We start from the raw sequence: 11,269 nt of genomic DNA on the forward strand, positions 1-11,269 counted from the left end.
TGACTCTCACCAACACTGTTCATTTCTTCCAGATATCATAAACAATCATTTAGAACCACACACAAAACATTAACAACTTGATCTGAAGACTTTAGTGTCAATTTATAATAACATAATTTTACTCAAATAATGTAGTTATTGTCTCTGTACATAAAAAATATTCATCAACATGTCCTCAATTAGTATGTTAACACAATAAAATGACCTACCCTATATTTTAAATAAACATTGTACTATTCTTCTTCTTGAAAACAACATTTTTGAAAAGTACCAGTGTCGTAAGCATATCTATTTACTATTAATGAATGTACATGTACTAGACTGTCAATGATCAGAAAGATAATTTCACAAATTTTCTGGAAAATAGGTTTCAAGTTAACTTGAAAAATAACCAAAGATATCTTCTAATGTACAAATGGTAACATTATTGGCATATTTACTACAGTACACTATGTACTGCCCAAATTAAATCATAACAGGATCTCATGTTTTAGATAAATAAATAAATATGACAATCAACATCGAATTAGATTTTGAATTTTGAAATCATCAAAATTGAAGAGAAAAAAATTCTCAGATTGTCAAGAAATATCAAGCAAAAACACTGAATAATATACCAAAGAAATGAGCTACCACTTAAATTTCAAGCCCTGTTTAATCTTCAAATCTCTTCATATTGTATCATGGCAAGCCCAAGCTATTTTGTACCACACATTACTGACCACATCTTAGAGTTAAGAATTTCAGATGCCTTAATTGATATTACTAGAGCTGGGATCAGATCACATATGAAGTAAAATTATACATCTGACATCTTCATGTGATATAAATAACTTGGTAATACATGGGACAAAATTGACCCGACCAAATACGATAATTGTCCATTAAAACCTAATCCTATAATTTCAGATTTGGAGGATACTTACAAATACAAGCGGCAAAAAACAACAACATGGAGGCTCTATGTTGTTCAGAATTTTCATATAAACTGTTGATGAAATATAAAATTAAAGAAATAAATAATACTCTACTAACATCAATTAGGATAATTTTTTTACTTTCACGCTAGATGAGCACATTCATTTAACTGTTGGGACAGATAAAGAAAATTGCAAAAATGGAGCAAGTAGCCATTCAAATATCAATGAACATGTGCATATTATCCCGGCTTTAGCCTAGCTGCCATTACAGTGCTCTAGCATTTCAAGGAATTGCCAGGCACCCATTTACCTCACCTGGGTCGAGTGTGGAAAATGAAGAATAATGTCTTGTCAAAGGACATTAGTGCCGTATTGGGGATCGAACCACGACCTTTGAATTTCAAGTTGAGTGCTTAAACCACTCAACTACGACACTTCTAATAATAAGAATGAGATTATATTCATTAATTGTCGCTAGGTAGGACTAACATTATGGCTTGTCAGCAGTGACGAGTTCCAGTGAAGTACTAAAGAGTTACTTGAAAATCTTAACTATAAATAGCGTTCACTATGTTTTTTGCTAAGCTAATCTTCAAGTCATCTTTAATTCATATATACCGGTAGTGAAAGTCAGAAATACATGTATTACCAATTCTTTATTCACTACACAGTACTTAATAATAATAGCAATTGAGTTGTCATGAACAAATTTTCTTCAACACATTTAAGGCACTGAAAATTTGAATGAAAATTTGAAAATTAATCACATTTGAAGCCAGCATCAAATGTTCTGGTTGTAATAAATGAACAAGATTGTCTACAACAAGATCACCTGCTAAATGTGGGGCTATGACTTCTTTTCCTTCTTGAAGAAGGATAGGAATGCAATGAAGTTACCTGCAAAGCAAATGAGAAAAAGAAAATAGGGAAAGGTACATTTAGTGTAAATGCATCTACATTGCTATGATATGTTTCTGTACATTAAACTTTTATGTCATAGTTCTAATAATATTTAGCTTTCATATTACAATCAAACCTTTAGAATTGTACGAATTTGTGATATTGGATACCGGTACTTTAATAAGCTCTCATATCCACTATGCAAGGTACTCAGGGTCCTCAACATTAGGCCTGGCTGTAACTAGGCTACTAATTCTGGTGTTACATGTAACAGTACACAGGAGCCCTCTTCTGTCCAGATACCCATTTCATACTTCAGTGGAGAGAGGCAAATGAGGTTTAATGTCTTGCCAAAGGGGAGTTATCACTATTTGATACAGAAAACTTCCCTTGGTTATAGTAGTCTTTAAGCTTCTACACACCAGCCCATTAGAGTCATGATCTTTGCATCACCGGTCAAGTGCATAAAGACTATCTGTACTAGTTTGGCCAGGAGAGATTAGACCACCCAGGGTGGTCACTGACAGGTGGCTATCTCACCAACTCAGCTCTCAATAAACATAAGAAAAAGAGGATCATGGGGAGCAATGGTCACCGATAAGGCATTGTTTTCTATATAGAGGGAGCAAGTAGCTACAAGTAGTACAGTGGGGCTTTAAACCACTCAACTACAACACCTATTATGGTGCATCTCTTCTCCCTCTGCGCCCACACTTGTTCCCCCTTACTCTATGTTCCTCAGAGCATCCTTATAAATTTGAGTTCAAGAACATAAGAACAAGAATAATGGGAAGAGAGAGTGAGCAAAGTGATATCCCACTCACACCAACCAGACGACACATGACTGACAAACATTAGAGTAGACCAAACAAAACAATGAATGGCCATGATTACGTCAGTGAGAGTCAGTTTGGAGTTGTTTTGGAGTTGGTTTGGTGATGTGAACATCAGTACCTATTAATGTAGAGGTGTTGTGGGCTATGGATACGTCTTCCTACCATGGATCACAAGGTTCACGGTTTGAGTCCTTTGGCAAGACATTAATAATCTACATTTGCCGCTCTCCACCCATGTGACAAATGCGTACAGGCAGGAAGGAATTCCTTGAATGCTGTGAGCACAGAAATCAGTAGCCTAGCAGAGCTGTGGTAATATTGGAGCGCCTTGGAAATCTTACATGATGATGATGGATATGTGTGCTATAGAAATATCTATTATCATTACTATTATTATGCATAAAGTTTGGGCAGTCTTTCTACTTACAAATGCACAAAAGGGCAAATCCACCAACAGCAAATGGAATAATTACAGCATACTTTCTGGCAGGAAACAGCTGATGAATTACTTGGTCCTCTTCAACAAACGGCTGTTTAATGATAAAAAGAAAAGAAAAAAATATGATTACAATTCTTTTTCAAATGTCATTGATACTTAACATACTATTCCGACATCCATTATGTGATGCAAAATAATGTTAAAGTGTGTTTGCGATTTTGGGCATAAAGAGATGACTTTTCAAGACACGCTAAAGGCAAGAAATGCTCACTTACACTGTAAGGTTTTTTAACCTTAATGGACACAAAGGAACTTCATACACATTTCATAAAGACAAAGTACACTTTAAATTAAAAACTTTTCCTAATATAACAAGAGGTCCGTGGACCATATGCTCACCTGAGCTGATAAAAGTAGGGGCCTTAAAAAATGGTCCTAGCTGATGCTCCCATCCCCTTTGCACCAGGAACATACGGTATATTGGAAAAGTAGGGAAATTTAGGGGTGCTGCAGGGACAGTGGACAGGTATCCCATTAAAACAAATTTAGGTTTTCTTTACATAACAAGGGAAATGCTCTCGGCGGTCTCGCCTGCATAACGCAATTCAATATGATAAACCAGAACGTCAATGACGTAGCGCTCATCCGCATCTCGCTACAACAAAAAATCGTAAATTTTATGTGGTACACTTTTGAACTGGTCAAAAAAAAAAAAAAAAAAATGGGATCTTTAAATTATTTTTGGAATAAATTTGCATAAATTACCATAATTAATTAATGGAGAACAATTTCAAAATTCTGTGTAGAACTTTAGTGTACCAAAGCTAGCTCTACCAGATAAAGCAAACCAAATAAAAATTGGTCGAGAAATGAAGGAGAAGAAGCATTTTTTGTGATTTCGAATAAATTTGCATAAATTAGCATAGATAATGAATTTCACGATTCTGTGTAAAAGTTCTAAATCCCCTTCCTAGCCCTATCATATGAAACAATCAGAATCAAAATCAGTTAAAAAATAACGAAGAAGATACATTTTGAAAATCTTGATGTTGATGCCACAACAAAGTCTAAGTTTTTTTTACCTTAAATGACCTTTGACCTTAACTTAGTGACCTGAAATTCTACTCACATAATTGGGGAGACTTGATAACCCTATAGTCCAAGTTTCATTGACAAATAACTTATATTTTCAAAATTATATCAAAAATTCAAAAACTTAACCTTAGGTTAAGTTTTCGATGATGATGCTACAACATAGTCCAAGTCTGTTGACCTGAAATGACCTTTGACCTTGACTTTGTGATCTGAAATTCTACTCACATGATTGGGGATACTTGATTATCCTATAGTCCAAGTTTCATTGACTTAGAACTTATACTTTAAAAATTATATCAAAAATTCAAAAACTTAACCTCAGGTTAAGTTTTTGATGTTGACGCCGTCGCCGTCGCCGTCGCCGCCGCCGTCACCGGAAAAGCGGCGCCTATGTCTCGCTTTTTGCTACGCAGGCGAGACAAAAATCATGTTCTAGCTTCCTACAATGTTAAGCCAGAGTCAATACCAGCATTTTGGTCTGAAATCATATCTACACTTCACGATCTATCGGAATATGAAATAAAAATTGAGAGTAATTTTGAAGGAATTTTAAAGAGATATCCTTGAATCAAACGGAATAATGGTTAAAACCATTTTTCTGCAATTTTAAATTTGCCATGCTCGCATTGCTGTTTGGATGGTGGATATTGAAGGGATCTTTTAAGGAGTCCATAAACATGACAAATCTCATTATTAGCGTTCATTAAAGGTATTACAAAGTTTTGGGAAATTTAAAAAAAATGGGTGGATAGTGATTCTATACAATTTTGATATATTTGGATGCCCATGTGGATGTATTAAAAGCACTAGAAATTTTAGCCCCTAAAACACTTCTGCTTTCGAGAAAAATTGAATATAAAGATTTACCGGTGCTCCCGGTAAATTTTGATAAATTTCAAATGGCTCCTACGGCCGTACTATGGTAGATGCGACCATGAAAATCTCAGAATATGTAGTTGGGGTATATAATTTGCGAACGGGAATAGCTAATTGGTCGATTTTAGTCAAGAAACATTGTTTTATAGTTTAATTAATATCTTGACCTTGAGAGGGAGCTATACAACATCAAGTGATTATTATTTATAATTTCATAACTTAAGACTCGATTTCTACCGCGACAACGATCACTGAATATTGTAGGGTCGCATATGCTTCCAATATGACCCCATACCAAAACTTTGTATTACCTTTAAGGCAGCACATACAAAATTGTGAAATTGTTTGAACAGCTTTGTTTCCGCCTACAATGCCAGAATGTTGACGAAGAAGTGTATAACATATTTACATATGAGGCAAAGTTCACAGGCCTTCACTGGTTCTGTAACAATTGTGACATGACTATTGTTGAAACCATGTCAAATATGAAAAATGGAGCTGTTCCAACTGCTTCAAAGGGACAGACTGTCAGTCAACAAGATGCCGAACACACTCCAGTGCAAGATTTCTCTACAATGGAGAAGTTGGCCGAAAGGATGGAAAAGAAAATGAACGAAAGAATGGATCATATTCTGAATGAGGCCCAGAGTATGCTGACAAGAATGATGGAAGTCACAGAGGAGAGGATGGAGAAATCCTATGCTGAAGTAGTCTGTGCTGCCTCTGCAGGAGATCTGGGAACTAATACCACAAAGCAGAACAGCGTACCAATACGTTGTACAGATTCCTTCAACCATCAAAGCTCAGCGTCAATGAGGAAAGAGAGAGTCACACCCTCTTGTAGTGTGGCAGAAGTTGTTACATTGACTGTGGATGAGTTAAAAGATAGAGATAATAGAAGGAATAATATTGTTGTGTACAACATGCCAGAACCAAATGAGACCATGAGATCCAAAAGACAATCCAAGGACAATGATCAGGTAAAAGACATGCTGTGCAATGGCCTTTGTGTAGACATCCAGGAGGGTGAAATTGAACAAACCACTCGTCTAGGGATTCGTGGCAAGGGACCAGATGCAAAGCCTAGAGTTCTTTTGGTTCACTTCAACGACCCCAGTCTTCGGGATGAAGTCATTCAGGCATGCAGCAAGCTGCGCAAGACAGAAAAATGGAGAACAGTGTATATCGCACCTGATCTTTCTAAAGATCAGAGACAAGAGAGGTGGAATTTAAGAGAAGAATTAAAGAGGCGTAAGGAAGAGGGAGAAGAGAACCTGATAATACGAAATGGGAAAATCATCCCAGTTAAGCCGAGACCCAAATCCGGTAATAGAGGAAGCACACAGTCTCAGGATCCACGTTCAACTAAACAAATGATGCATGCAGCTAATCAAAAAGAGAGTACTGATCATTTGGTCTCACAGGGTGCAAGACGTAAAGGGTCACCTGAGTCGGCAGCTGTTGAGAAAACACATATTGGATCGGCAGCATCAACCGAACATTGTGTTAATAAAGTGGACATGGAGTCGGCTACCGAGCATGACGTCTTCCAGGAAGATGATAACTCTAGAAGCCAAAACACTGATATCTGACAGCAAGTGAAAGTATTGTACAGCAATGTTGACTCTCTATTGAATAAGAGAGATGAACTACTAACTCGCATTATTGTTGACAATATAGATGTGATCTGCCTGACAGAAATTTACCCGAAACATGTATTGATTAGCATTGAAGACTTTGAGTTCCAGATTCCTAGTTTTAGTATGTTTCTTCCTGAAAGAAGGAAAAGAGGAGTCATCATTTACACAAAATTAAGCCTTCAAGCTAAACAATATTTTTTTGAGGACCAGGAGTTTGATGAAAGTGTATGGTGCTCGTTTCAAACTACATCATCCAGCTTACTAATGGGATGTGTATACCGTAGCCCGAACAGTACTGTAGAGAACAATGATAAGCTGTTGGATCTTTTGAAAGCTGCAGATAACGCTATGCACTCACATTATGTAATCATAGGAGATTTTAATCTACCGGAAATTGACTGGTCCAGAAATGTGTCGAACTCTACTGAATTCAGCTTCTCACAAAGATTCTTAGTAATCACAGAAGATACATACATGCATCAGTTAGTGACAGAACCAACAAGGTTACGTGAAGGCCAAAGATCAAACGTATTAGATCTGATCTTAACAGATCAACCAGATATCATCGATGACCTTGAACTTAAACCACCATTTGGAAAAAGTGAACATTTATCAATACAGTTTAATATGAGTCTGCTATATGAAGAGAAGTCTTTCACTCCTGCTTATGCATTCTTTAAAGGGAAATATGAGCAGCTAAGGGAGTACGTGGAGGAACACCATTGTTTTGAATGGACAGAGGAATACGTAAATCTGGAGGAGAAATATGCTTGCTTTGAGAAAACAATTATTGAGCTTACTAAGAAATTTGTACCGTTGAGACTTCCCGGATTGAAAGCCAGACCACAGTGGATGAATAGTGAGGTTAAGAAGGCGGTAAGGAGGAAACATTCAGCTTGGAATAAGCATCTGAGAGCTAGACGGAAGATACCTATTAATCCTGTCACTGTCAACCAAACAAGGGAGGAGTATAATGCTGTCAGAAATCTGGCAACCAGTGCCACCAGATCTGCTAAGGGAGGATTTGAACTCAAGATTTCGAAGGATGTAAAGAAGAATCCAAAGAGCGTCTGGAAGTACATTCAAAGCAAGTTGAAAGTCAAAAGTGCAATAGAGAACTTATGTAAGCCTGATGGTTCCATTGCAGAATCCGATAATGAGAAAGCTGAGTTACTCAACAATTACTTCTGCTCAGTTTTTACGAAGGAAAACCTCAACAACATTCCTGAGCTTCAAGGAAGAGATTACTCAGCTTGCTTAGAGGACATGATTATACATAGAGAGAAGATTCATCTCTTGATTGAGAAGATGGACCAAACTAAATCTGCTGGCCCAGATGGAATACACATTCGAATTCTAAAAGAATTAAAGCTTCACGTTATTGATTGTCTAGCTGAAATATTTAATGAATCTATGTCAACTGGATGTGTCCCGAAATCTTGGAAGTCAGCGAAGGTTGTACCATTATTCAAGAAAGGCAAAAAATCTGACCCAGGAAATTACAGGCCAATAAGCCTCACAAGTGTAATTGGCAAGATCATGGAGACTGTGGTAAGGGATGAAATTGTAGAGCATTTGGAGTCTAATGATCTAATCACCAAACATCAACATGGTTTTAGAAAGGGTCACTCATGTTCTACCCAGCTACTAGAAGTGACAAATGATTGGACCAAGTACTTGGATACAGGTAACAACATTGACTGCATTTACCTGGACTACAGGAAAGCTTTTGACAGTGTACCTCATGCCAGACTGATGAAGAAATTACAGGCTTATGGAATCCGAGGAAAAGTGTGGAAATGGATCTCCAACTTCCTATCTGATCGCTCTCAACAAGTGATAGTGAATGGCTCCAAATCCTCTTCCTGCCTGGTCACAAGTGGTATTCCGCAAGGAAGCGTCCTCGGTCCAGTATTATTTACGATCTTCATTAACGACATTCCCGATTCATTATCTACGTCCGTATCATCTACAGTCAAACTCTTTGCAGACGACACTAAGCTGTACTCTCCTGTGAACTCACTAGAAGATAGTGCTGCATTACAACATGATCTAGATCTCCTTGCAAAGTGGACGGACAAGTGGCAACTCCCTGTAAATGAGTCAAAGACAAAGGTGATGCATCTTGGGAAGTCTAACCCTAATGTCAACTATAACCTCAACTCGTCAATTTTGACATCTGTGGTTCTAGAGACTGATCTGGGAGTATCCTTCGACAACAACTTAAAGTTTTCAGCGCATGTAAACAGAGTTGCATCCTCTGCGAACAGGAAGCTTGGCCTGATTCGCCGCACCTTTTCATTCTTGGATGAATCGGGCCTTGTACACCTCTACAAGTCTTTAATAAGGCCATCCTTAGAATACTGCTCCAGTGTGTGGCACCCTGTTCTCAAGAGAGACCATCTAAAGCTGGAGAGAGTGCAACGCAGGATGACAAAAATTCTTCTATCTATTCGTGACTTGGAATATTCTGACCGGCTTAGACATTTGAAATTGCCCACACTTGCATACCGTCGTCACAGAGCGGATATGATACAAACATATAGACTTTTCCATGGGATTGACCGCAGTGACCCCAACCAATTCTTTCTGAGACCTTTGAATGACAGAACACGTGGCCACAGCTTCAAACTATCAAAAGTTAGAGCCTTCACTTCTATCCGAATGGGATCGTTTTCACAGCGAGTCATCAATTTATGGAATGCGCTTCCAGCTTATGTAATTGATAGCCCATCTGTAAACTCATTCAAATCCAACCTGGAAAAAGCATGGAGAGCTAAATATGACATGTACAACCCTAAAGAAATGTTTCCTTGCTATTGCATTGTCCGGAGCTCCGACGTAGGCGCAATCCCCAGTACATACAGATATTAATCCTGCTGCTGAGGGGCATATAAGTAATTATACTTGAAGCCCAACATCAAGGTAAATCAAGGTAAATTAAGATCTCTCCCTTTCCTGTAGGTGATTCCTAAAAATTCTTGTTGGAATCTGGCTTGGGTTTTCAAGAAGAAGAAAATGTGCAAGCCAATCAGTACCACTTTTACCCTTTTGTATTAGAGCGTTCTAAACAGAGAAATATCAGCCCCAAAAGGGGAGAAGAAAAAAAATTCTGACCGACCGACCCACGTTTTGGCACCCAAAGGGCAATACAAGTATAGACCCCTACAACATCTTTTTTTTAAGGCCTTACCATTAGTGGCAAGTTTTATACAACAAGGTTTGGTACAAAAATGGTTAAAGGGAGAAAATATAAAAATGAAGAGATTCTCACCAAGGCAATGATCCAAAATGTATAGTAGACAAACACCATTCCAGCAAAGGACAATAGTCCCATGCCAACTGCTTGATCTAGCCATGTCGCCTAAAAAGGACAAAAATAAAGAGATTTTAAGCATTGATATATAGAGGACAAATCATGTGTCGAACATCAGCAAGCTTTTTGAAGTGGGCCAGACATAGACACTACTAAAGGGATACCGGTACATGCTTTTTTCAGTCAGATGCAACCAGGAAAAACAAAGACTATTGTCTAGATCTACATATTTTTATGTTCTGGGCAATGCCAGGGTAGAGGGACCAGGGCCTGTATTCAATTCAATACTTAACTAGTAGTAGTACCGTTACACAATTTAAGCGTTTTACTTAGTATTTGGCTTAGATAAAATACTTAGCCAATTTTGGTATTCAATTCACACTTTTGGCTTAGTATTTTATCCTAAATCTAAGCCAACTCCATACCAGACTTAAGCCAATTATTTGGAGGCCTTGGTTGGCCGTTGGCAGGCATATGGTTTTCTTACGCAGCAGTATCATAACCTGCGCACAATTATATCAGCGCGCATTTATTGCAACGCATCAATTGTGCATTACTTTTGATTGACTGTGTGACGTCACAATAAGTAAATTACTTAACTTAGCCATTTACTTACGGTAGTAAATTTCTTACTTAGACTAGAAATCTAGAGTCCGACTATGCCAAGTATTGAATTGAATACCGGCCCAGCCCAAGGCAAGCCATAAATAAGGTCCAAATGACATTTAAAGATGTTTTCAGTCAGATAATTATGTTCTTACAAATCATATTGTCCTCTCAGGATCTCTCTGGCCTGGCTGTGTATTAAAAGCTGTGCTATTGATTCTTGGGCAACAGGCAGCAGAGGCCAGGCCAGGATAGTAATGCAGCTATGTGTGCCTGCGCCTGCCCTACCCTAACTCCAGGAAGCTCCGACGCCGACGCCGTGGGCGTCGGAGCTCCCTGGAGTTACCCTAGCCTGCGCCTGCAGCTGTCGGAGCCAGTATCGTGGCGCGGTGCGGTGTTGCACAGCAAGGCTAACTTTGGTTCAGACGAGTAGCAATAATCAGTTATACAATTTCCCAATATTTGTTATCAGTGAAATATTGAATTACTATACGTTAATTACAGGATAATTACCATTTCTCTCCCTTTTTATGTAGTCTACGACGTGGAAGACGTAAATCTGTAAAACTGGTGTGGTGGTGTAGTTGAAAAGACAAATCAAAATTGAAATGTTGAATCGATCGCGGATGGGCGGTGCTCGC

At 38.1% G+C, this 11,269-nt stretch overlaps 1 protein-coding gene across 1 annotated transcript; it reads right to left on the reverse strand.

The window, feature by feature from the left end:
- Nucleotides 1-1,557: 1,557 nt before the first annotated feature.
- LOC105444712 (dolichol phosphate-mannose biosynthesis regulatory protein-like) lies at nt 1,558-11,260 on the reverse strand. The gene is made up of 4 exons (XM_030997394.1): nt 11,142-11,260; nt 9,981-10,070; nt 3,084-3,186; nt 1,558-1,817 (listed from the first exon to the last, which is right to left on the reverse strand). The coding sequence occupies exons 1-4, from the start codon at nt 11,142-11,144 to the stop codon at nt 1,768-1,770; spliced, it is 246 nt and encodes an 81-aa protein (XP_030853254.1). The 5' UTR covers nt 11,145-11,260; the 3' UTR covers nt 1,558-1,767.
- Nucleotides 11,261-11,269: the final 9 nt, after the last annotated feature.

The sequence above is a fragment of the Strongylocentrotus purpuratus genome, unplaced genomic scaffold, assembly GCF_000002235.5.
Source record: "Strongylocentrotus purpuratus isolate Spur 01 unplaced genomic scaffold, Spur_5.0 spur5_scaffold_4, whole genome shotgun sequence".
Classification (NCBI taxonomy): domain Eukaryota; kingdom Metazoa; phylum Echinodermata; class Echinoidea; order Camarodonta; family Strongylocentrotidae; genus Strongylocentrotus; species Strongylocentrotus purpuratus.